Source organism: Cetorhinus maximus, chromosome 12 (assembly GCF_964194155.1).
Source record: "Cetorhinus maximus chromosome 12, sCetMax3.hap1.1, whole genome shotgun sequence".
NCBI lineage: Eukaryota > Metazoa > Chordata > Chondrichthyes > Lamniformes > Cetorhinidae > Cetorhinus > Cetorhinus maximus.
This window is the reverse complement of record NC_135890.1, coordinates 47,009,131-47,036,226: the sequence shown is the minus strand read 5'-3', so window position 1 is coordinate 47,036,226 and position 27,096 is coordinate 47,009,131. Positions and strand designations below refer to the sequence as shown.

The 27,096-nt window shown below is 42.7% G+C and overlaps 1 protein-coding gene across 3 annotated transcripts in view; it reads left to right on the top strand.

Annotated features, from left to right (window-relative positions):
* LOC144687415 (anoctamin-1-like) overlaps positions 1-26,116 on the top strand; it is a 173,355-nt gene extending 147,239 nt beyond the window's left edge. For all 3 annotated transcript variants that reach the window (XM_078553538.1, XM_078553535.1, XM_078553537.1), the window contains 3 exons: positions 1,026-1,204; positions 1,777-1,882; positions 25,256-26,116. In XM_078553538.1, the coding sequence (XP_078409664.1) occupies positions 1,026-1,204; positions 1,777-1,882; positions 25,256-25,537 (567 nt within the window). In that variant the 3' untranslated portion in view covers positions 25,538-26,116. The remainder of the gene's footprint in view (positions 1-1,025; positions 1,205-1,776; positions 1,883-25,255) is intronic.
* The last annotated feature ends 980 nt before the right edge of the window (positions 26,117-27,096 follow it).

The window sequence follows — 27,096 nt, the reverse complement described above, 5'->3', positions numbered from 1 at the left end:
AAAGTTCTAAAACATTAAACATGTACTGTTGAAATTTATGTTTTGTAACTAATTGTTGTGACTTGTATCTGCAGCGCAAGGTTCAATTTGAAATGATTTTTGCATTGTGTAGACTTTTACATCCAATAACTAATAATGGAGAAGCTCTGGCTACTGGGGCAGAAATTAGTGCTGAGCAAGCGGGCATGCTCCCGACCCGCTCGAGCGTAAAATGGCGCGCGATGATGTCGGGCAAGTGTCCCGACATTATCACGCGTCGTGCGATGTTTCGGTCGGTGTGCGGGAGTCGGCAGTGCGCCCACTGACAATTAACAGGCCCATTAAGGCCAGTAAAGTAATAATTAAATGAAATTTTTCACTGCCCGCCCAATGTTATGGTTGGCAGGCAGGCAGAAAGGCCAAGCAGCCTTTGGATTTTTTAGGAAACCTCATCCACAGACGGGATGAGGTTTCCAACAGCAATTAAAAATTAAATAAAATTTTTAAAATTTCATTCATAACATGTCCCTGCTTATATGATAGAGTCACATGAGGGGACGTGTTTTTAACATTGCTAAGTTTTTTATTATTCAGCTTATAAATCTTCAGCTCCCTAGGCAGCTCTGGGCCTCAGGGAGCTTTCATTGTGTGCACTTGCGCACATGCGTGAACTTCTGTGCTCGCCCTCTTCCCGCCCCCACCCCAGCAGCACTGAGCGCTGCAGCGCACGTTTCATGTTGGCTGGCCATTCATAGGCCAGTCAGCGTGAAATCGATGTCGGGGCCCGATGGCAGGCGGCAGCCAGCTTCGCGACCGCTCCCAGGCCCGCCCGCTCCACCCGCCCAACAAGGTAAAAGTCCTGGCCCTGGTGATATTTACATCCTGGAGCTTCTTATGACATTAGTGAACAATCACTTCATATGTTTGCATGGCCATCTTCTGTCCATCATTTAGCAGAAACATTAGCCCAATGTATTTTAGCAGTAGAATTTATTTCAAGTCTCTTCATTTCCAATGTTAATACATCTCCTTTGTGTGTCACCCAGGCATTTGTAATCGCCATTACGTCAGACTTCATCCCACGCCTTGTTTATCAATACATGTACAGTGATGATGGAAGTATGCATGGGTTTGTGAATCATACCTTGTCATACTTCAATATCAGTGAACTTCTACAGGGTACACATCCACAATCATCACATTTCAGCAATATTAAAGTCTGCAGGTAATTATATTTTCAGCTATTGCTGCTGCTTGATTACTGTCATCTATCTGTAATAAAGGCTGTTTAGCCTGTGAAGTTCAAGTAATATTCCTGTTTTTCTTGATTGGTGCAGAAAGCTGGGATCCTGACTTAGCTGGCAAAAGAAATGCTTCTTGTGCAATATTTTAGATGCAACTGGCCTTTGGAATTTTTCTTTGACCCAATGATCTGGTTGCAACCATGATCCAAATGGTAATGACAGCTCCTTTACCAAAACACAAAGTGATTTAAAACAAGCTGGGCTTAGAGAATCATTAGCTTGCACAGTTGGAAATAAGACCACGTGTGGTACTTTAAATGATCTTACTGAGCATTTGTGGTTTTCGCTCTGTGACTCAATCACTTACAGCTGTAGAGTCTGATTCCACCAAACAGCCACACATTTGTTGTTATTTTAAGAAGCATTTTTCTGAAAGCTGATATGATTTGGGAAGTTTTCTTGTTTGCTACTTAGCAAGCTCAACTGAACTATCTGTCATTTCTTTACTTCCTATGGCCTCCTTCCACCTCCAATCCCCACCACACGACCATAGGTATAAGGATTACAGGGAACCGCCGTGGTCTGATCATGCCTACGATTACTCCAAGCAGTACTGGGCTGTTCTGGCTGCACGTGTGACATTTGTTATCATCTTTCAGGTAAATATGGCACGTTGGAAGTTAATGGCACAATTTGTTAAGTAGAGCAATATCTGTGAAGAATTCAATGGAGTTGAAATTAAAATGCACTTTGAAAGGATCAGGTTCTGAGCAAATTGTACCACAGGTTTAAAATGCTGCTTAATTGGAGGTTAAAACACAAATCTGGTGAGTGATGGAAGATTCAGAAATTGCGAAGCTGAAACACAGCAGTAGTGTAGCTAAGGGGCAGATCATTTTGGAAACAAAGAGAGATAGGATGGATTAGCGCAAAATTAGTCAGCACCATCAGCACTTCATCATTGTGTGTGATTGTAACAGAAGCATATGATTCAATTGCTGACAGCATGTTATAACCTGAAGGAGATAAGCTCTGCATCTCTTCATCATGCCTAGGATTCAATGTTTTAAGAGCAGAAATTGAAGGTACAGCTCAACTTTTTAATTATCCTTCCATCAGGAACTGGAGAGCTGTGGGTCACTCAAAAAGGGAAAAGCAATGTTTGAAATTCTTAGGTCTCCACTGGAAACTGAGCATCAATATAAAGATATCCAGCAGTTAGCTACTGTAAAAGCTCCGGAAATTCACTTACAACATTGAGGTTTTAAATATTATTGTTGTCCATTAGGCTATTTCTCTACTTCTGGTGCTGTGACATGATGCCATCATTTTACCTTCCAAATAGAATCAGTCCTGAAAGATGCAGACTGTTTTAGCAAGAATTGACATAAAGATAAAGGAGCTAAGGCAAAAATGGATGAGATGGTTTGAGTGTGTCAAGGCTCTGTGGTGTATGTCAAGGTTGTGTAAAGATTTGCCTTTATGTCAAAAAAACCTCAGCTGGTAACCATCCTCCCTAAATATATGAGCATTGGTGCTAAATTTTTAAATTTTTTCATGCGGGTGTCGAAGGCAAGGCCAGCACTTCTTGCTCATCCCTAATTGCCCTTGACAAGGTGGTGATAAGCTGCCTTCTGGAACCACTGAGGTCTACATGGTGTAGATATAGCCACAGTTCTGCTGGGGAGGGAGTTCCAGGATTTTGACTCAGTGACAGTGAAGGAGCAGTGACATAGATTCAGGTCAGGATGGTGTGCAGCTTGGAGGGGAACATGAAGGTGGTGTTCCCATGTGTCTGCTGCCCTTGTACTTCTAGGTGGTAGATATTGCCAGTTTGGAAGATGCTGTCAAAGGAGCCTCGGTGAATTGCTGCACTGCATCTTGTAGATGGTACACACTGCTGCTACTGTGCATCGATGGTGGAGGGAGTGAAGATTTAAGGTGATGGATGATTGCTAATCAAGTGGGCTGCTTTGTCCTGGAAGGTGTCAAGCTTCTTGAGTGTTTTTGGAGCTGCACTCATCCAGGCAATTGGGGAGTATTCCATTACACTCCTAACTTGTGCCTTGTAGATGCTGGACAGGCTTTGGGAATCAGGAGGTGAGTTACTTGCCTCAGAATGCCCAGCCACAGCTCTTGAAGCCACAGTATTTATATTGCTAGTCCAGTTCAGTTTCTGGTCAATGGTAACTCCCAGGATGTTGATGATGAGTAATCTAGCAATGTTAATACCATTGAATATCATAGATTTTTTCTTGTTGGAGATGGTCATTGCTTGGCACTTGTGCGGTGCAAATCTTACTTGTCAATTATCAGCCCACCCCTAAATGTTGTCCTGGTCTTACTACATATTGGCACATGGACTGCTTCAGTATCTGAGGAGTTACGAATGGTACTGAACATTGTGCAAACATCAGCGAATATCTCAATTTCCGACCTTATGATAGAAGAAAGGTCATTGATGAAGATGGCTGGGTCGAGGACACTGATGTGAGGAACTCCTGCAGCGATGCCCTGGGACTGAGGTGATTGGACTCCAACAATTGCAATGATCTTCCTTTGTGCCTGGTATGACTCCAACCAGTGGAGAACTCCCTGATTCTCATTGGCTTCAATTTTTCCAGGGCACCTTGATGCCACACTTAGTCAAATGCTGCCTTCATGTCAAGGGCAGTCACTCTAACCACCCCTCTTCAGTTCAGCTCTTTTGTCCATGTTTGGACCAAGGCTGTAATGTGTTCAGGAGCTGAGTGTCCCTGGCAGAATCCAAACTAAGCGTAAGTGAGCAGGTGAGTAAGTGTTGCTTGATAACACTGTCAATGACCTTCCATCGCTTTGCTGATGGTCAAGAGGAGGCTGAAGGGTGATAATTGGCTGGGTTGGATTTGTCCTGCTTTTTGAGGACAGGACATAGCTGGGCAATTTTCCACCGGGTAGATCTACTGGAACAAGCAAAAGCAGGACAAATCCAATCCGGCCACTTATCGCCCGTCAGCTTCCTCTTGATCATCGTTTCAGCCTGTTCCTGCCCCACAGAACTCAGTTCTTCCTATCTTTCCTCCATTCTCTCTCATTTTGTCCAATCTCTTCCCACCTACATCCGTGATTCCTCTGATGCACTACGACATATCAACAATTTCCAGTTCCCTACCCTAATTGCCTCCTCTTCATCATGGACATCCAATCCCTCTATCCCCCACCAGGATGGCCTAAGGGCTCTCCGCTTCTATCTTGAACAAAGGCCTGAACAATCCCCATCCACCACCACTCTCCTCCCTCAGGCTGAACTTGTTCTCTCACTGAACAATTTCTCCTTTAACTTGTCTCACAACATTCAAATAAAAGATGTGACTATGGGCCCCCGCATGTGACTCAGGGCCCCTCCCACAACTCTTTTCTCAGTACACCGATGACTGTACTGGTGCTGCTTCATGCTCTCATCTGGACCTGGAAAAATTTATCAATTTTGCTTCCAATTTCTGCCCCTCAATCACCTTCACATGGTCCGTCTCTGGCCCTTCCCTTCCCTTCCTTGACCTCTCTGTCTCCATGTCTACCAATATTCATTACAAGCCCACCGACTCCCACAGCTACCTCAGTTACAGCTCCTCACACCCTGCTTCTTGTAAGGACTCCATCCCATTCTCTCAGTTTCATCACCTCTGTCGCATCTGTTCTGATGATGCCACTTTCCAAAACGGCAATTCTGACATGTCTTCCTTCTTCCTTAACCGAGGTTTCCTCTCCACTGTGGTTGACAGGGCCCTAACCAGGTCCAACCCATCTCCCACGCCTCTGTCCTCAATCTTTCCCCTCAATCCTAGAACTATGATAGGGTCCCCCTTGTCCTCACTTTCCCCCCACCAGCCTCCACATTCAAAGAATCATCCTCCACCATTTCCACCAATTTCAACTTTATACGACCACCAAACACAACTTCCTCTCACCCCCCTGTCAGAATGGTAGAGACCATTCCTTCCTGACACCCTGGCCCACTCCTCCATCATCCCCAACACCTCAACCCCCTCCCATGGCACCTTCCCATGCAATCGCAGAAGATGCAACACCTGCCCCTTTACTTCCCCTCTCTTCACCATCCAAGGGCCCAAACACTCCTTTCAAGTGATGCAGCATTTCACTTGCACCTCCTTCAATTTAGTCTACTGCATTCGCTGCTCCCAATGCGGTCTCCTCTACATTGGAGAGACCAAACACAGACTGGGTGACCGCTTTGCGGAACACCATCAGTCTGTCCGCAAGCATGACCCAGACCTTCCTGTCACTTGCAATTTCAACACACCACCCTGCTCTCATACCCACATGTCTGTCCTTGGCCTGCTGCAATGTTCCAGTGAAGCTCAACGCAAACTGGAGGAACAGCACCTCATCTTCCGACTAGGCACTTTACAGCCTTCTGGCCTTAACATTGAGTTCAATGACTTCAGACCATGAACGCTCTTCTCCATCTTTACCCCCTTTTTAAAAAAGTATTTTTACATTTTATTTTTCATTTACTTATTTTTATATTTACCTTTATTTTTATTCATTTTTATCCCTTTTTTAAATTCCTTTTTTTATCCCCTTCTATCCTTTTTCCCCAACCACCGCCCTTTCCCCCTGCCCCCTCCACCCACAGGGTCATCTGTTCTTTCACAGAGTGCTGACCCTTGTTCTGCCATTAACACATTCTGCTTTCTCACCTATATGCCTCTGTCAGCACCAACAGCACCTTCTTTAGTCTTCACCACTACCATTAATGCTTGCTTTGTCTTGTGTCCATGATATTTTTGTCACGTGGATTGAATCAAATTAGCTGAAGACTAGCATCAGTGATGCTGGAGACCTCAGGAGGAGGCTGATATGAATCATCCATCTGGCACTTCTGGCTAAAGGTGAAAGTAAATGCTTCAGCCTTGTCCTTTGCACTGATGTGCTGGATTCCCCCATCATTGATGTTGGGGATATTTGGGGGGCCTCCTCTCCCAGTTAGTTGTTTAATTGCCCACCATGATTCATGATAGGATGTGGCAGGACTGCAGAGCTTTTTTCATTATTATTCATTTATGGGATGTGGGCTTCGCTTGCTAGGCCAGCATTTATTGCCCATCCCTAATGACCCTTGAGAAGGTGGTGGTGAACTGCCTTCTTGAACCGCCACAGTCCTTGGGTGTGTGTACATGCACAGTGCTGTTAGGGAGGGAGTTCCAGCATTTTGACTCAGCGACAGTGAAGGAAAGGCTATATATTTCCAAGTCAGGACGGTGAGTGACTTAGAAGGGAACTTCCATGTGTCTGCTGCCCTTGTCCTTCTAGATGGTAGTGGCCGTGGGTTTGGAAGGTGCCGTCTAAGGAATCTTGGTGAGTTTCTGCAGTGCATCTTGTAGATGGTACACACTGCGACCATTGTGCATCGGTGTGGAGGGAGTGAATGTTTGTGGAAGGGGCGTCAATCAAGTGGGCAGCTTTGTCCTGGATGGTGTCAAGCCTTTTGAGTGTTGTGGGAGCTGCATTCATTCAGGCAAGTGGAGAGTATTCCATCACACTCCTGACTTGTGCCTTGTAGATGGTGGACAGGCTTTGGGAAGTCAGGAGGTGAGTTATTCACCACAGCATTCCTAGTCTCTGACCCTCTCTTGTAGCCACAGTATTTACATGGCTAGTCCAGTTCAGTTTCTGGTCAATGGTAACCCCCAGGATGTTGACATTGGGGGATTCAATGATGGTAATGCCATTGAATGTCATGAGGCGATGGTTAGCTTCTCTTTTGTTGGAGGTGGTCATTACCTGGCACTTGTGTGGGTCGAACGTTACATGCCACTTGTCAGCCCAAGTCTGGATATTGTCCAGGTCTTGCTGCATTTGTACATCACATGCTTCAGCATAGGAGTTGTTGTGAATGGTGCTGAATATTGTGCAATCATCAGCAGCTGAAGATGGATGGGTCTAGGACACTACCCTGAGGAACTCCTGCAGTGATGTCCTGGAGCTGAGATGATTGACCTCCAACAACCACAACAATCTTCCTTTGAGCTAGGCATGATTCCAACCAGTGGAAAGTTTTCAACTCGATTCCCATTGACTCTAGTTTTGCTAGGGCTCCTTGATGCCACACTCTGTCAAATGCTGCCATGATGTCAAGGGCAGTCACTCTCACCTCACCTCTGGAGTTCAGCTCTTTTGTTCATGTTTAAACCATGGCTGTAATAAGGTCAGAAGCTGATTGACCCTGGTGGAATTCAAACTGAGTGTCAGTGAGCAGGTTATTGCTAAGCAAGTGCCGCTTGATGGCACTGTTGATGACCCCTTCCATCACTACGCTGATGGTTGAGAGTAGACTGATGGTGCGGTAATTGGCCGGGTTGGGTTTGTCCTGATTTTTGTGTACAGGACATACCTGGGCAATTTACTGCATTGCCGGGTAGATGCCAGTGTTGTAGCTGTACTGGAACAGCTTGGCTAGGGGCGTGGCAGGTTCTGGAGCACAAACCTTCAGTACTATTGCCAGAATATTGTCAGTGCCCATAGCCTTTGCAGTATTCAGTACCTTAGCCATTTCTTGATATCACGTGGAGTGAATCAAATTGGCTGAAGACTGGCATCTGTGATGCTGGGGATCTCTGATGGATCATCCACTCGGCACTTCTGACTAAAGATTGTTGCGAATGCTTCAGCCTTATCCTTTGCACTGATGTGCTGTGCTCCTCCATCATTGAGGATGGGGACATTTGTGGAGCTTCCTATTTCAGTGAGCTCTTTAGTTGTCCACCACCAGTCACAACTGGATGTGACAGGACTGCAGACTTAGATCTGATCCGTTGATTGTGGAATCACTTAGCCCTATCCATTGCTTGCTGCTTATGCTGATTGGCACGCAAGTAGTCCTGTATTGTAGATTTGCCAGGACTCAGCCAGTTCCGTCAGAAGTGGTGCTGCCGGGCCACTCTTGGCGATGGACATTGAAGCCCCCCACCCAGAGTACATTCTGCGCCCTTGCCACCCTCAGTGCTTCTTCCAAGTGATGTTCAACATGGGGGAGCACTGATTCATCAGCTGAGGGAGGGCAGTACGTGATAATCAGCAGGAGGTTTCCTTGCCCATGTTTGACCTGATGCCATGAGACTTCATGAGATCCGGGGATGATGTGAGAACTCCCAGGGCAACTCCCTCATGACTGTATACCACTGTGCTGCCACCTCTGCTGGGTCTGTCCTGCCTTTGGAATAGGACACACCCAAGGATGGTGATGATGGTGTCTGGGTCATTGTAAGTGAGTATAACTATGCCAGGCTGTTGCTTGGCTAGTCTGTGAGGCAACTCTCCCACATTTGGCACGAGACCCCAGGTATTAGTAAGAAGAACTTTGCAGGATCGACAGGGCTGGGTTTGCCATTTCTGCTTCTGGTGCCTACATCGGTGCCGGGTGGTCCATTTTTGGAATGGATTAATTCCTTTTTGACTTGATAGCAGTTTGATACAACTTATTGGCTTCCCAGGCCATTTCGTCGGGCATTTCAGACTCAACCACATTGCTGTGGGTCTGGTGTCACATGTAGGCCAGACTAAGTTGGAGGGCAGATTTCCTTCCCTAAAGCACATTAATGAACCAGATGGGTTCTTACAACAATCAATATTAGTTTCATGGGACCATTGCTGAGACTAGCTCCATTGCATTCATCCAGTACAGACTGTGGTATTATCAGATGTAGGTGACATTCACACCACACAGCTCCAATAATGCTGCCTTTTGATGATTTCCTTGAGCATATTGGTATTTTTATGGAACTAATACAAAATGTGTTTTTCATCTTGTGTAAAATAAACAATGTTAACTTTAAAAAAGAATGTGAAAGGACCTTTCTTGACGTCGTTTCAGGTATATTTCCACTGTATTACAATATGCAGGATGGTGCCTGCCGCTGGCAGGACCAGAAAATTCCGGGCTAAGTGTCTATTAATGACTTCACTATTTAAAAAAAACACTCTCATTGATAAAAACCCATTCACTGCATTTAAATTTCCTCATTTACTTAATGCCTTAAAAGCAAATGTTTTATTCAAGTACTTAATCCCTTTTAAAAACAAGGATTTGTATTCATAGCCTCACATTAAAGACTTTATAATCACTTGGAACTGTCTATCAAACTGCAAACTGACAGGCACCCCACTATGATAATGATAGGTTGTGAAATCAGTCATGCAGCACAAATCCTATAATGATAACCCTCAGGCTTACATCAACAGGCAGAGTGAAATAGCAAGCACTATTTCTTTTAAACTGTAAACTTCTTTAAAAAAATTAAAGGGCTGAAGACTCAAATGCTTTGCCAACTTCCAATGAGGTTTAATGCTGTGACAGCTTGACAATTTCAATAAGTTTATCCACTTTTTACCTTTTCCACTTTCCACTTTCTCATGCCTACTTTTAACAATCTCAAAGTGCATTCGATCTCTCTCAAGGGGGTCCCTGGACCTATCCAAAAGGGTACCCTAACGTTCCCATTAACTCCAGTAATTTTAGTACTACGCTTAAAAGTGTAAAGTCCACAAGTCATATTTCAGAAACCTGGGTGACAGAAGTCACATCTGACTGAAGGGAGCTGCACTTTTACATGTGCAGCTGCCTCTGTGAACTAAGGATGTGCAAACAGCAACCCGTGCCCAAACCCCCACGCCCTGTGAAAATGGTAGGTGCTGGGTTTGGTGGGCAGGACTTCTGAAATCAGGGCTCCGGTGTCATTTTGGCTCAGCCAGAGGCCCTCTCCATCCCCCTGAAAATTCAGCCTAAAGATGGTAGATAATATTGCTGCCCATGATTCCAGATGCCCCTTAACCTTGCCACGTCATTATCATCTCGCAACATTTGTTGATCTGAAGGGGGAAAGAAAAAAAAACCTAATGAATGGTGCACACAGCAAGATAGCTGGGCTCCAGCAAAATTTGTGCTGATACTGTTTACAACTCTGGGAGACATTAGGGCAGAGGAGATTCTGACAGATATTGTTCCACCTTCAGCCAAGTAAATGAGTCACCGGACAGCTAAAAGGCTGCTGTTCGGGGTATATACCCAACTGGCACAACTGATTAATAACACGGTTGCTTGCTTAGTGGCTAAGGACTGTCTTGATCTTTGGCATTCTTTAAAGAAACCCGCTTAAATTCAAAAGAAGCCAAATTACATCCTAGGAGATTTAGCCTTTTGTTCCTTTGCTGGTTGCTATGCTAAGATAGTGGGAGGGACCCATAAAACAAGTACACGCATTCATCACATTTCCACTTCTCTTCAGCTCTGAAGAAGGGTCATACGGACTCGAAACGTTAACTCTGTTTCTCTCTCCACAGATACTGTTAGACCTGCTGAGTTTTTCCAGCATTTTCTGTTTTTGTTTCAGATTTCCAGCATCTGCAGTATTTTGATTTTATCTACATGCACTACATGTATAAAAGATTGTGTTTTAAGATGCAGAAATAGGCTGTCTTGGGCCTTTGTTGTTTTCAAGCCAGTTTAAAGTATTGTACAAGTCAAGCACTATTTTACCAATTATTAGCAGCATTTTTTTCAATGTAATCAGGATTCTTGTAAATAAATATGACCTGGTTTTGCCCTGAATGTAACAGTCCAGATGTATGATGTTTTCCACCTTTCAGGGTGTACATGAGAAGTAGTGGGCAAACCACACAATCTATCGTGTGGAAGACCAGAATTGAAGGGTAATTCTTCATCCAGTGGCACACCACTCAAATCATGGAAGTCAATTTGTGCATAGCAAGCTCCTGGAAACAACAGTGTGATAATGGCCAAACAGTCTGTTTATGTGATGATGACTGGCAGATAAATATTGGTCAGGACACTGGAGATAACTCCCTGCTCTTCTTCAAAAAAGTTCTGTGGTATCCATTACACCACCTGAGAGGGCAGACAGGATCTCAGTTTAAAGCCGCGTAAAGATCAGCTTTGACTTTGATCAGCTCAAATCCTGGAGTGGGACTCAAATCCACAGCCCTTCTGACTCAGGGCTGAGAGTACTACCAACTGAGCCACAGCTGGCACAGAAGACATTGCAGTGTTTAGGAAAGCCCTGTTTGAGTGAGTGATAGTGAAACCCATTTCACATTTGCACAGAGGAGCTAGAGTTCCTCAGCTTCTCCCTCTGGTCAAAAGTTCTCCTGTCCTTGGTATTGTCTCAATCACATTGTAGTGTGCAGTTCTCCAAGTGGTTTTGTTAAATGATACATCAACATAGGAGATCTTAGTATCAGGAAGTGGCCATTTGGCCCAGCAAGCGGTTACAAGATGTTCAGCACAAGGAATGATGAGGACTTTCACTACAGTTAACAAAAGTCAAATTAAAAACAGAAAAGCTTGAAATCTGGCTGAGAGTTGACGTGATGGAAAAATAACGCTTGACCATTTTTCATTTGCTTTCTATTTACTGAATTTTAAGCAATGTTACTCCAATATCAGCTAATTGTGGTTAGCTGCTAGTCATACTATTTAGCAGCAATGAGTTTCCCCTGCTTGGCTTGGTTCATTTGTGGTTTAGTACTATTCCATTCCCTGGTTGCTCATTAAGGCATGTTCAATTTTCAGGAGAGGAACAATCACACCCAAATGACTCATTTCAGGAGCAATGTCAAAGGCAGTTGCTTGAAGGGCACATTAATCAAAATGCTTCCACTACATTTAAAAAATCTAATTGTAGAGTGACTGCTTCACTAATTATATATCCCTTCTTTGAGCAACCTAGGAATAGGAGGCAGCTATATATCCCCTTGAGCCTGTTCTGCCATTCAACAAGATCATGGCTGATCTATGATCTAACTCCACTTATACCCACCTTTGCCACATATGCCTCAATACCTTCAGTTAACAAAAAATCTATCAATCTATTAGATTTACAATTAACCTAGCATCAATTTCCATTTGTGGAAGAGAGTTCCAAACTTTTAAAAAATTATTTGTTTATGGGATGTGCATAACCCTGTTATTGCCTATCCCTTATTCAGAGGGCATTTAAGAGTCAACCACCATGTCTGGTGTCACATGTCAGCCAGGCCAGATAAGATTTCTTTCCTTAAAGGACATTAATGATGGGTTTTTACAACAATTGACAATGGTTTCATGGCCATCTTTTAATTCCAGATTTTTATTGAATTCAAATTCCACCATCTGCCGTGGCAGGATTCAATGAATCTGGGTCCCCAGAGCATTACCCTGGGTCTCTGGATTACTAGCCTAGCGACAATACCATTACGCTATCACCTCACCCATTCCTTCTACTAGATCTTGTGTGTTGAAGTGTTTCCTTTCATAACTTTAATCCTGAATGGCCTGGCTCTAATTTTTAGGCTATACTTCCTAGTCCTAGACTAACTAACCAGTGGAAATAGGGTAGATAGAGAGAAACTATCAGTTCCCCTTAATATCTGTGAAACTTTGATCAAATCTCCCCTTAATCGTCTAAGATCCAGGGAATATAACCCTATTTTGTCTATTTGCTTCTTGTTATTTAACCCTTGGAGTCCAGGTATCATTCTGGTAAATCTACACTGTACTTCCTCCAAGATCAGCATATCTTAAGGTTTGGTGCCCAGAACTGCTCACAGTAGCCTGGGTGTGGTCTGATCAGGGCTTTCTACACCTGAAGCATGACTTCTACCCCCTTGTATTCTAGTCCTTTTGATATAAAGTCAAGCATCCCATCAGCCTTTTTGATTTTCTGCATTTATTCATGCAATATGCACATGGAAGCCATTTTATTTTGGCATTTCCACTGCTTCTAGCACTTCACCATTTAGAAAACATTCTTTTCTATCCCATTTTACGTCCAGGGTGGATAACCTCACAGTTGCCCCTACTGAAATCCATTTGTCACAATTTTATCCCATTGAATTCATCTATAAATATCTCTTTATAATTTTATGCTTCCATCTGCACTGCCTGCAATGCCGCCTATCTTTGTGTCATCAGCAAACATGGATCTGTGGCTTTCTATCCCATCATCTAAGTCTTTAATAAATACAGTGAATAGCTGAAGGTAAAAACAGATCTTTGCAGAATACCATTAGTTATATCCTACCAATTAGAGTACCTGCCCATTATTCCTATGCTCTGCCTCCTAGCACTCACCTAATTTCCTTAACAGACCAATAATTCATCTTCAAGTCCATGAGCTTCAACTTTAGCTAACAAAATGTTATGAGGGACTTTATCAAATCCCCTCTGAAGTCCATATAAATACCATTGAATGGAAACATTGAACTTTATTTACAAGACAGCAGCAGCAGCTACATGTGTGCATCTAACTCTATAACTAAAGAAGAACCCCCTCCTAGAGGTTGCCCACACTATAAATTGATTGGTTTACACAGATCATGTGATCTTACAACCCAGGATTATTCTTAAAGTTACAGTCCTACGTTTATCAAAACTATAATTACTACATTCCTCCCCCTTTAACTTTTCTGTACATTTTGTATTTACAAGGATATTTATCTCATGACATTACAATATTTAAACAGGTCATGAAATCATAAGTTCAGTCTTTCAGGTGGTTTCCCGATCTGCGTGGAACGTCGTAGCTCAGTGACCCCATCCTTAATTATAAACTCCAGTAGTTTCCTGACAACAGATGTTAGGCTAACAGTCTATAATTCCCTGGGGCAGAATTTTACAGTCCCCTGCAGGTTTGCATGTGGGGTGAGGGGGCCTCATAAAATTCCCTTGATGGCCTTCTCACTGTCCTCCCAACTGCATCAACTTGTCTGCAATTTTACAGTGGGACAGACAAGGCCTAGACTCGCCCTTGCCCCAAGTGAGGTACTTAAGTGGCAATTAATGACCACTCAAGGGGCATTTCCCACCTGGCCTCAATTTTGAGGCTAGCAGGAGGAATTCAGGAGCAGGGGAGAAGCCTGAAAAGTCACCCTTTCAGCCCTCAGGTGGGAAGGGGGGATGGGTGGACACCTCCTTCAATGGCCTCTGTTATAGAGTTGATTTTCCAAGCAACTTTTCTTGGTGGAAACATTGAACTTTATTTACCAGACAGCAGCAGCAGCTACCTGTGTGCATCTAACTCTATACCTAAAGAAGAACTCCTTCCTAGAGGTTGTCCATGCTGCAAACTGATTGGTTTACACAGATCATGTGATCTTACAACACAGGATTATTCTTAAAGTTACAGTCCTACGTTTATTCAAACTATAATTACTACATTCCTCCCCCTTTAACTTTTCTGCACATTTTGTATTTATAAGGATATTTATCTCATGACATTACAATGTTTACACAGGTCATGAAATCATAAGTTCAGTCTTTCAGGTGGTTTCATGATCCATGTGGAACATCGTAGCTCCACGATCTCTGATTCTTTGGCAGAAACTACAGTCTCTGGAACCGCAATACCATTAAGTACCTCATTAGGCACATGCAGCTCAGTGTCGTCCACCCCGACAGAGACATTGGGCATGTCTACCCTTGATTGAACAACTTCAACTGGAACCACAGGTTCAACAGTGGTTACAGGTGGAATATTATTTTGTTGGGGTATCTCCCTTCTTCTTAAATAATCCACGTGCTTCCGGGTGCCCTCCACTTCTACATGGTACAACAATGGTCCGGTCACAGAGCTTATTTTACCAGGTAAGCACTTCGGCCCTCCATCGAAATTCCTTACATCTACTGCTTCTCCAACAGTAAATTCTTGCCCACGACTATGCAAATTATGAGTCGCTTTTTGGTTGCCTTGACTTTTCTCCACTTTCCCCTCCAAATTGGGAAGCATCAGGCCTAGTCTTGTCCGAAGATGGCGCCTCATCAGTGTCCCTGCAGGTGTTGCAGCTGTAGTAGTGTGGGGGGGGTTGTTCTGTAGTGAAATAGGAAATGAACAAGTTGTTTCCAACAATTCACCAGTTAACTTTTTCATTCCTGCCTTAAAAGTTTTCTACTGCTCTTTCCGCCAGTCCGTTAGATGACGGATGGTATGGTGCAGTCTTCACGTGAATGATATCATTTAGGCTGACAAATCTTTGAAATTCAGCACCAGTAAGTGCAGTAGCATTATCTGAGACAATCACTTCTGGCAATCCATGGATAGAAAAGCTTTGGCATAGTTTTTCTATAGTAATGCCTGATGTTGGTGATTTAACCTCATGTATGTCTAACCAGTTGGAATGAGCATCTATAATCAGTAGAAACATGGTTCAAAGAAAAGGACCGACGTAATCTATGTGTAATCGAAACTCAGGGCCTACCAGGCCACTGTCACCGACAACTTCTGTAGCTGTTGGCATTGCACAGTTTTTAACCGCCTCATCAATATCGCCATGCGTTCCCAGCCACCAAAGATAACTTTGTGCAATCATCTTCATTCTTGAGATTCCCAGATGGGCACTGTGTAGCTCTACTAAGAGCGGTTTCTTTCCTTGTGAAGGAACTACTACTTGCACACCCCATAATAGGATACTATCTTGACTGCTCATTTTGTGTCTTTGGTTGAAAAATGGCTTCAATTCATCAGGGGCTGGTTCCTGGGACCATTCATTAAACACTTGGTCCCTCACTCGAGACAGGACTGGATCATGATTTGTCCACTTTCTTATCTGCCTGGCACAGGCTGGTGAGGAATCCAGAAAATTCATCGCTAATACAATCTCTTGGGGAATTGGGACATGTTCATTGTTCTCTTGCAAAAGAAGGTGACTTAGGGCATTGGCTATACAAATCCCTGGTCTATGCACAGAAGTGTATTCATATGCTGCTTAAATTAGGGCCCATCTTTGAATTCATGTGGAAGCCATGGGAGGGATAGCTTTTTCCTCCCTAAACAGACCCAAGAGTGGTTTGTGGTTTGATACTATCGTGAAGTGTCACCCATGTACCAAAAATAATCAACAGTCCTTCCTTTTCGATTTGGGGATATCCCTTTTTGGTTGAGGTAAGTGTCCTGGATACATAGCCTATTGACCTCTCTGTACCGTTGTCCATCTTGTGAGACAGTACTGCTCCCACTCCGTAGGGGAACACATCACAGTTTAGCACAATTCCTTAGTTGGGTCATAGTGTACCAATGAATTTGAAGAGCGCAAGAGCTGTTTGACTTTCAGGGCTTCTTCTTGGGGTGACTCCCAATCCCAACGCTGGTTTTTCTTTAGCAGTGAATGTAGAAGGGCTAGAACCATTGGTAAATTTGGTAGAAACCAGCTATTATAACTTATCTTCCATAAAAATGATTTAAGTTCAGAAACGTTCTTAGGTGCAGGTGCCTCTCTGATTGCTTTAACTTTCTCTTCAACAGGCTGTAGCCTTTGGGCATCTACCTGATGGCCTAAATAAATGACTTCATTTGCCTGAAAAATACATTTTTCCTTCTTAAGTTGCACTCCTGCTTCTAAAAATCAGTTCAGGACTTCCTCTAGATGAGCCAAGTGTTCCGTTTCCATGAATCTAGTTATTAGTACATTGTCCAGGTAGACCACAACTTGAGGGAATCCTTGTAGCAAGCTCTCCATCATCCTCTGGAAAATGGCACAGGCCGAAGAAACACCAAAGGGCAGACGTGTGTATTGATATAACCATTTGTGGGTGTTTATGGTCACAAATTCTCTGGAGGCATCATCTAGTTCCAGTTACTGATTTGTGTGACACATATTTAGCTTTGTATACTTTGTTCCTCTTGCTAGTTTGGCATAGAGGTCTTCAATCTTGGGAATAGGGTACCTGTCTAGTTTGGCTACTTTATTGACTGTTAGCTTATATTCCCCACAGATCTGGATGGTCTGATCCAGTTTTAGGGCAGGGACTTTAGGTGCTGCCCACTCTGAGAAATGAACCACTTTTATGACACCCAGCCTCTATAGACAGTTCAACTCAGCATCAACCTCCTCTCTCAGAGCGTATGGCACCGGTCTTGCCTTCAAGAAACGAGGAGTTGCTTCTGAGTCCATGTAAATATTGGCCTGTAGGCCTTTGATTCTCCCCAGTTCATCCTGGAAGATGGTGTCATTTTTTTTTAGCAGCTCCTACTCGCAACTGGATGATTTCAGATGAACTTAATTTAATCTCTTTCAACCAGCCATGACCTAGAAGGCTTCATCCTTTGCCTTCTAACACCATCACTGGTAGTTGTGCTGTTTGGTGTCTATAATAAACAGGTACTCTGGTAATACCCTTTACTTGGATTTTTTTCGCCTGTGTACATTTTCAACTTGGCAGAAGTCTGTTCCAAATTTAATTGTTGAGCAACTTTATTTAAACATCTGAAAGTGTGTTCTCCTACTACAGTGGGAGAAGCACCAGTGTCTACTTCCATTTTTAAGGGTTTACCATTCACTTGCAATGTGACAGTAATTGGCTCTGTATTCCCTACTTTCATGTTGAATAATGAATAAATGTCAGAATTGGTTGTTTCTGGTTCTTCCACATGGAAGCCTGTTTTAATCTCGCTTTGCAATGTTTCAATATGTGATCTTTTTTGTGACAAAAATAGCACTCCACCTTTTTAAATCAGTGATCATTAGGAGTATGATAGTTTCCACCGATAACAATTCGTTTTTGAATTTGCTGCTGAACTGTTTGCTCTAAATTTTCGGTTAATGGGGGCAGTTTCTCGCTTCGCGGCAGAGTCCCGGCTTTTTGGCACCACTTTCGGCTGACCGTTCCCGCCCAACTAGGAAAATGGCGCCATTTTATGCACCTTGAATCGCTTGTGAAACCCTTACAGCGCTTTCCATCGCAAGCGCTATTTCTAACGCTTTCTTAAAATCAAGATCCACTTCAGCCAGCAATCTTTGCTGAATAACATCCTCCAGCACGTCACATACCAAACGATCCCTGAGCATATCATCCAGGGTTTCACCAAAATCACAATATTCCATTAGTTGTTATAATTTTGCCATGTAGGTAGCAATGGTCTCCCCCAGGGCTCTAATCCATGAATTGAACCTGAACCTTTGCATTGTGACTGAGGGCTTGGGTTGAAAATGTCCCTTAACAAGGTTGACCAATTCACTGAAGGTCCTTGAATCAGGGGTATTGGGGGCTGTCAAGCTTCGAATTAAACTGTCAGTCTTGCTCGCACAAATACTCAGGAGAATCGTTCTCCTCTTTTCCTCCACCGTGATTTTGTTGGCTTGAAAGTATAACCCAAGATGTTCTATATACTAAGACCAGTCATCTGTGGCTGACTCAAAGGGATCGATTCTGCCAAACTGTGGCATCTCAGATGAGTGTATCTTCCTTTCCTTTTAATTATCTAGATACTCACAATCGCTGGGCGAGGGACAGCGCCGGATCTGGTTTATCCTTGTCACCAGTTTGTTATAGAGTTGATCTTCCAGGCAAGTTTTCTTGGCGGAAACATTGAACTTTATTTACAAGACAGCAGCGGCAGCAGCTACATGTGTGCATCTAACTCTATAACTAAAGAAGAACTCTCTCCTAGAAGTTGCCCACACTATAAATTGATTGGTTTACACAGATCATGTGATCTTACAACACAGGATTATGCTTGAAGTCACAGTCCTACATTTATCAAAACTATAATTACTACAGCCTCTTTTCACCATCGGGCACCCGACCCCGCCCCCCCCAACCCCCCCACAAGGTCTTCCCCCCCCACAGGTGCCCCCTCCCACCCCAGCCTCTCCACCAAGACCCTCATCCCTTTCTCCCCACCTCCCAGGGCCTCATCTCCTCTTCCTGCTGTGAGACCACTCACACACACAATGTCCTGGACTCCAGGACTTAAGAAGCTAGGGACTGCTTGCAGTTCCAGCCCTGGCCACTGCTGCCACTGGCGCTGCTGAGACTACAAAGTTGCCCGCCAATCAGATTGGCTGGCAGCACTTGGAGGCGGGACTTCCTACCGACTGAGGGGCAGAAATCCCCTCCCCAATCAATTAATGCTCGAAATGCTGGGGTGAAGCCAGTATTGGCAGGGCTGCATTCCCTGGCTACTCTTCCAGAGGCAGGGCTGCCACCTGAAAAATCTTGCCTCTGGTTTCTCTCCCTCACCTTCTAGTTCAAACATTACCAGGGTTCATTCGAATCCAACTTTGTTACCTTCAAGTGTCTTCCAAAATATTTACTACGAAAGTATTTTTTTAAAGATTGAATCAAATCAATCAGTGCAGTGTATTGGAGCAACAGTAAAGATATAGCATAGAGTTACCAGTCTAAGAGCAGGGATCAGAGAGGAGATAGTTTTGATAATGGACTGAAAACCTAGTGGGTAATTTTCAACTTCACGGTTTGGATACTAAGCTGTCAGAGCAGATTGTCCGCCTATTGTAGAACCTGCCTGATCCGCACCAAAAGTTTATCGCCTTAGCGGTGAAGGTTAGAATTACCCTGAGGACTATATTCCCTGGAGCAAAGAATGTTAATATGCTATCTAATGGAGGTGTTCCAACGTGGGAAAGACTTTAAGAGATCAAATCACAAAAGATTATTTTCACTGGTCAGTGAATCACTAACAAGGGGGCAAAGACTGAAGATTAGTACAAAAAGCATAAAGACGGGGATTGGATTATACTTCTGCAAAGGATTAATCATTATTATTTCTACAATTGCCTATTGATCAATCACTCAGCTGCAAACCCATTCTTCCAGCGAGGGGCTTTACCTCAAGGGAAGCACAGCTCACAGAGAGAGCTGAAAGATTGTAACCTCAGTTCTTTGATCCATACTTCCTGTGTGTGCAGCTTTCCAGTGGAAATACCAGACTGTGGAATTAGTGCTTACAGAAGTGAAGAGGAAAAATATCAAATGGTGCGGGGAAAAAACAGGGAATTGGGATTCGAGGAGAGTGTTTCAATGTAGAAGTCACAAAAGCATAGGCACAATGAATGAAGTGGCTCCCTTCTGTGCTAAGGTTTCTATAAATCTGCAACTTTATGAAACAAGTTATAGGTCAGTGGGAGAATAGAACATCATAACTAAGCACAGACAACTTGTTTGTAGGAGCAAACCTGCAGTTTAATCCTTCAGTCAGCCTACCTGTCCTCAATTTCACACAATTGCTTCTACTTTCCATTAATGCTGATTATTCCTGATGCTTGTCTTGGTCTACAGTTGATTTCATAAAGAATGCAGGCAACCATCTGATACCTTTTGAAGGTTGATAGAGTGCTTGTGGAAGGTGCTATTCGTTCCAGGGAGAATAAATATGATTGTTTCACAAGGTATCCTCTCATGTGCTATGTCAAAGGTTCAAATAACTGTAAGCATATGTAAAGCAGTACTCTTCTGTGAATGATGGTGACGCTGGCTCAGAGCATTGCTAGTGCAGCGTACAAAGTGGGATAAGTTACTTCCTTGTTGTTATTACAATGTGAGGTACTAAAGTTTGCATTTTCCTAGCCAGCCACAGGCACTTGTGTACAGTCACGCAATCTGCTCTGTTCACATATTTTCTTGTCCTCGCACTCATTCGTTTACACCTGCCCAGGCAGCCACACCCTCAATGTGTCTCTTCCCCCCCACCCACCTTAAACCAATTTATATTTCTCCCTTGTTGAAACTATGCTTCAGTTCTGCTGAAGGGCCATGAGGGCTCGAAACGTTGACTGATTTCTTCTCCACCGATGCTGCCAGACTTGCTGAGTTTTTCCAGGTAATTCTGTTTTTATTTTGTTTTGGATTTCCAGCATCCGCAGTAGCTTTTAGCTTTTTGTTTTTATCTTTGTGTTTGATTGACTGCCACCTCTCTTCAAAAAAATGCCCTCTTGGAAGAAGTATGGTTCTGTCCTCCGACAGGATTTCCGACTGTCTCTTCTGCCCTGCTCACCTTCATTGCTTTCCATTTCTCTCCTGGTGTTAATATTGAATTCAACAACTTTAGATCTTAAACTCCCCCTCCCCCCATCCCCACCCCGTTTCTTTTCCCCCCCCCACCCGCCTTTTTTTTCAATAATTTATATAGATTCTTCTTTCCCCACCTATTTCCATTATTTTTAAATCTAAAACTAAAACCTTTAGTCTTTCCACCCCACCCCCACTAGAGCTGTACTTTGAATATCCTGTCTTGCATTCTTAATTAGCACTTTTCTCAGACAAAGACCACCACCTTCAACACCTCTTTGACCCTTTTGTCTCTGACATCTTTTGATTATCTGCTCACACCACACCCTCAATGTGTCTCTTCCCCCCCACCCACCTTAAACCAATTTATATTTCTCCCTTGTTGAAACTATGCTTCAGTTCTGCTGAAGGGCCATGAGGGCTCGAAACGTTGACTGATTTCTTCTCCACCGATGCTGCCAGACTTGCTGAGTTTTTCCAGGTAATTCTGTTTTTATTTTGTTTTGGATTTCCAGCATCCGCAGTAGCTTTTAGCTTTTTGTTTTTAGCTAAAGGCACAATGCTGATTAACTACTGTTTATCTCACAGGGTGGGGATGCCAGATGGTTTGAGAAACAGTTCAAGCTGACAATCCTCATATCAGCATCTGGAGTTTATTCAGAATCCTGTTATTTAAAAAATAACAACCCAGTTTTAATTTCACTAAATGCTTCTATTTCAATTGATTCAAACTGCTGTTGCTTTTATTATTGGACACAACGTTCTGTGCTTCCCTAGCCAGATTAGTGATGGAGAGTGAGTCCGAGTTACTGATCTGGGCTTCCTAAACACTTGAAGCATGCAACAGGCTAGGTTGCTGCTAGATAGTGCATGACCAGGAGCATGAACCAAGGCCAAGGGGGAATAATGCAAACAAGGCAACAAACCAGGGCAAGGAATAAGTTATCCCAACAAAGATTATCAATAAATAAAAGTTGGAGGTGAGGAGATTGAAAAATAAAAACAAGTGGGTGTGTTTTATTCTAGTCTCTGGAATAAATCCTGGGCAGATGAAGTTGATGTTGATCCCTGGGTAACTAGCAAACTGGCTATTGGAAATTAAGAAGTAAACCACCAGCAATCCATTTCTATATTTTTATGCTACTGTGTTCAACCTTTAGAGGATGTATACTCACAGTCCATCTCTCTTTTGTGAATAGTTATTAAATTTGCCAGTGAGAGTAACTTTAAGAACAGGTCATTCAGATGTGTTCAATAAAAATAAGCAAATAGATTGACAGCAAAAGTATGACCACAGCAGACAAAGGTGATGCAGAAGGTAAGACAACATTCATCGGCTGAGAAGCAAGGGCTTGCGACCATAGTCTGGACACTTTTGAGGTAGATTTGGAGGAAAGGAAAAATGAAGGGTGGTGGGGGGAGATCAAACATCAGCAGTAGGTGTGGCTCTGGTTGTGCACTGCACCTCAATCCTCCAAATGCAAAATGATAGGACAAAGGTTCAGGTCCAAAGATATATTTATGAAAAGCACCATCAAATGAAAATGAAAGCTGTTACGAATGTGAGACTTTTCATGATGGCTATGTTTTAAAATGTTTCCTTTAAGTTAATGTGAAACAATACATTCTGGAAAGGGGGAACGATGCTCATACTAAACCTCTGCCTGGAGACAGTCCCATAAAATCTGGTTGTCATGGGGAAAGAAACCTAACCAAAATCTATCAAAAATTAAGTGACAATTTTCACACCTTGACATAGAATAGGGACAGCTGCTTTTTAGAGAGAGAGAGAGAAGCAGGTTCTGCTGTGAAGAGCAAAAATAAATGTGTTAGCAACCAGGCAAAATGCTAGTGAGAGCTGGTTCTTTGTTTGAAAAGAAGAAGATTGAACAGATGGGACTTCAGGAGATTTGAGGAATAAGGAGTCACTGAGATGCGGCTTGCTAGTGGAAGTTGGTTCTGGAATACTCAGGCTGATTGGAATGATTTTTGAAGGACATTGGGAGATTTGACCTGGCAAGACAGGGGAGAGTTAGCCCTGCTGGAAAGCTAGGAGTAACTGGAGTATCTTGTAATGCTATATACCTGCCAGAAGTACAATGTACAGTGAAAGGAGTTTAAGACGTATCTCGATTAGTTAATGCAAGAATACCTTTTCATTTGTTCATGTATTATCTGTCTTTTAAGTAATGTTTGGTTTATGTTGATTTTAGTTTGCTTGTTACAGTAAAAGCCATAAAATGTGAAATTCTGTCTCTTGGTTTTTTCCTGTTTGTTCCTGGGAAATTCCGTTTTTTTTTAAGTTATCGGTCCTTATGGGGTTTATAACAAAGCTTAGAGGAAAAGTGAGTATAAAGTCACCCTGGTCAGTTCCTGTGTAACTTCTACCATGTGAATGAGAGCTTTGTAACGGATTGCATCCCCATTAAGGGCATACAAGATGGTTTTCTAGAACAGTAGTACACACGATAGTTTTCTGGAATAGCATGTTGATAAACCACCAGAGGGTGGGCTATTTTAAGTCTAGTATTGTGCAATAAGAAAGGGCTAATTAATAGTTTCATTATAAAGGAGCCTCTAGGGAAGATGAGCATAATATGACAGATTCTTACATTAGGTTTGAAAGTGATGTAGTTCAATCCGAAACTAGGATATTAAATCTAAACAAAGGAAACTACGAAGATATGAGGGGCAATTGGCTGTGGTAGATTGGGAAACTACATTAAAAATTACGATGGTAGACAGGTAATGGCTAGCATTTAAAGAATTAATCCATGGTATACAACAAATTTGCATTCCTTTGAGGCACAAAAACCCAACAGGGAAGGTGATCCAACCATGGCTATAAAGAGAAGTTAAAGATTATATTAGATCAAAGACAGAGGCTTAAAGTTGCCAAAAAAAGTAGTAAGCATGAGAATTGGGAGCATTTTAGAATTCAGCAAAGGAGGACCAAGAAACCGATAAAGAGAAAATGGAATATGAAAGTAAACTAGCGACAACCATAAAAATGGACTGTAAAAGCTTCTATAGGTATGTAAAAAGGAAAAGATTAGCAAAGAAAAATGTGGGCCCATTACAGGCAGAGACAGGAGAATTTATAATGGGGAATAAGGAAATGGCAGAGAAACTAATCAACTACTTTATCTGTCTTCTCCGAGATACAAAAATACTTCCCAGGAGTACTAGAGAACCAAGTGAGAGTGAGGAACTGAAAGAAATTAGTGTTAGTGAGAAAGTGTACTGGAGAAATTAATGGGACTGAAAGTTGATCAATCCTCTTGACCTGATGATCTACATCCCAGAGTGTTGGAAGAGGTGGATGTTGAGATAATGGATGCATTGGTGAACATCTTCCAAAATTCAATAGATTGTAGAACGGTTCCTGCAGATTGGAAGGTAGCAAATGTAACCCCACTATTCAAGAAGTGAATAGTGAATAGTCAAGAAGGAAAGAGAAAAAGGGAATTACAGACCTGTTAGCCTGACATCAGTAGCTGGGAAATTGTTAAAATTTATTACAAACTATGTGATAACTGAATACATGGAAATAATAGTAGGACTGGGCAGACTCAACTTGGATTTATGAAAGGGAAATCACGTTAGGCAAACCTGTTAGAGATTTTTGAGGATGTAACTAGTGGAATAGATAAGGGGAAAACCAGTGGCTGTGGTGTATTTGGATTTTCAGAAGGTCCCACACAGGAGGTTAGCAAGCAAAATTGGAGCAAATGGAATTGGTGTGCAGAATCAGAAAATGTTTTGACACAAGTAAATAAAGAGAAACTGCTTCCACTGCTAGGAGGATCCGTAACCAGGGGACACAGATTTAACAAAAAAGTAAAGGGGCAATGAGGAGAATTTTTTTTAATACAACAAATTATTACGATTTGAAATGCATTGCCTGAAAGGGTGGTGGAAGCAAAAGCAATGGTAACTTTCAAAAAGGAATTGGATATATAATTGAAAAGGAAAAATGTGAAGGACGAAGGGGAAGAACAAGGAGGTGGGACTGATTGGATAGATCTTTCAAAGAGCCAGCACTGGGATTATGGGTTGGATGGCTTAATTCTGTACTGTATGATTCCTTTCTATAGTACTTCAAGAGATAATATTCTGCCCTCAGCACTTTAACAGTATTATGCAAATGAAAACTAGTCTTTTATCCTTCTCCCTCCTTTGCTATCACAAATGAATCTTGTCATCATTCTACATTCCGTTCATTGAATTTCAGAATCTGGTGATGGTCTTAAGTGAGGTCCTTGTTTGGCTGATATCCGATGTTCCCAAGGACATCAGTGTACGAATGAAAAAGGAGAAAAGTCTGCTCGTCGATGTGTTTCTGAAGGAAGAGCAAGAGAAGGTTAATCTGATGGAAAGCTTTCTAGTACAGGACAGACAGAAGCAAAAACCCAAGAATGAAGCACAGAAGGCCCAGGTGTCCAGCTTCACTCAGGTGGGCAGAAGTCAGCGGAGCAGCTTCACGTCGGTTAGCTCGCAGCACACAGATGTCTGAGCTTATGAAGTTGCAGAGGACTAACCACATGTGCCCTTGATACTAGCAGGAACAAAACCAAAGCTCACTGCTTGATGTAAGCAACGATTAATAATGTTCTTACCCAGAAAGCAAAGAAAATATGAGCTATGCTGTGACCAAGCAGGACTTCAAAACCACAGAACAAAACAGATTGCAGTGAAATGCAACAGATTAACTTGCACTTATGTAAAGAGTGGGCAATTTTCTGGGTTAAAACCTGTTTGAAAAGTAAGGTGAAGGTCTCAATGTAAGCAGGGGTCATCCACTGAATGTGACTGAGAGATTAGAAAGGGACCTAATGGAAGCTTGATGTGATCAGAACTATTAAGTTTAGTTGAGCTCAGTCATGCAATGTCTGTAAATGTTTGCTACATCTGTAACATACTGTTGATTGTTAAAATAAGATGAAAAACTGTTGTTTGTGTTTTTAAAGAGGAGATTTTAATATTTAATCTGCAGTCTGCTATGTTATCTTGTGCTTTGATACAGTGTCTGTAATTATAAGAGTGGGTGTATGTGTGATATGCCTGCTAGAGCAAGCCGACGCTGGATAGAATAAACAGAAATTTTATTTCAAACTATCTTTTGGAGTTTTATTTTGTAAAGGTCAACATTGGAAGGCCTAATGTTCAAAATCGCCTTCCCAACTTGGAGCCTCCACCACCTGGAGAACACCTGGGAAAATCTGCTCTGGCAGAAATTGTAGGCGGCATGTGTCCAGATTCCCGAAATGTGATCCTAATGGTCGAGGCTCTACGGTGGGAGTGCAGCGTCATATAATTACCTCTTGACATATGCCATGGGACAGCAGGTTGTAAATGCCTAAAATGCTCTTCTGAAATTATTTTCTTTGCTCTTTCAGATGAATGTGTTAAATGTTTGAATGTTACTGCCCCACAGCAAAACTTCAGGAGAGTTAATATAAATGTGTTGCAATACATTGTTATATCTTATGAATGATTCAGAAGAGGCTATTAAATAGGACTCCATAGAGTTTTGTGTAAGTATCCGTTTTCCCTGGGATAGGGCTTTGTGACAAACATTGCATTTTGGTTGCTCTTGCTCCCCATTTGCAATTTATTTATCATAGTTTAGCTGTACAACTGGCATACAATTTTATCTATATTAATTAGTGCACCCAATAAATCAACTCTACTCATGAGCCCAAAATGAGTGGTGTGAGACTTAAAGAGCCAGGCCAGAGATGTGCCTACCGGAACTTTCAGCTGCACAAACAACTCTATGTCATTAACTTCTTTCTTTTCCTGCATACATAGATTTTGCCCTACTGCCTGTATGTACAGGTTGTACTGCAGAGCAGCCAAATCTGCAGCTATGGGGCCCATTGCCTCCCATCACATACCCTGGTAAATGGCCCTCAAAATAAATTCCTATTTAGTTATTTCTTGGCTCATAACTTCCAGTGGATGGCAATTGAGTCAGATTGCCATTCAGCTCGTAATAACTTATCTTGAATTCCAGCCTCTCCTTTCTCACCCGACCTTCCAACTCAGGCCGGGCAAAATCTGTGTAACACA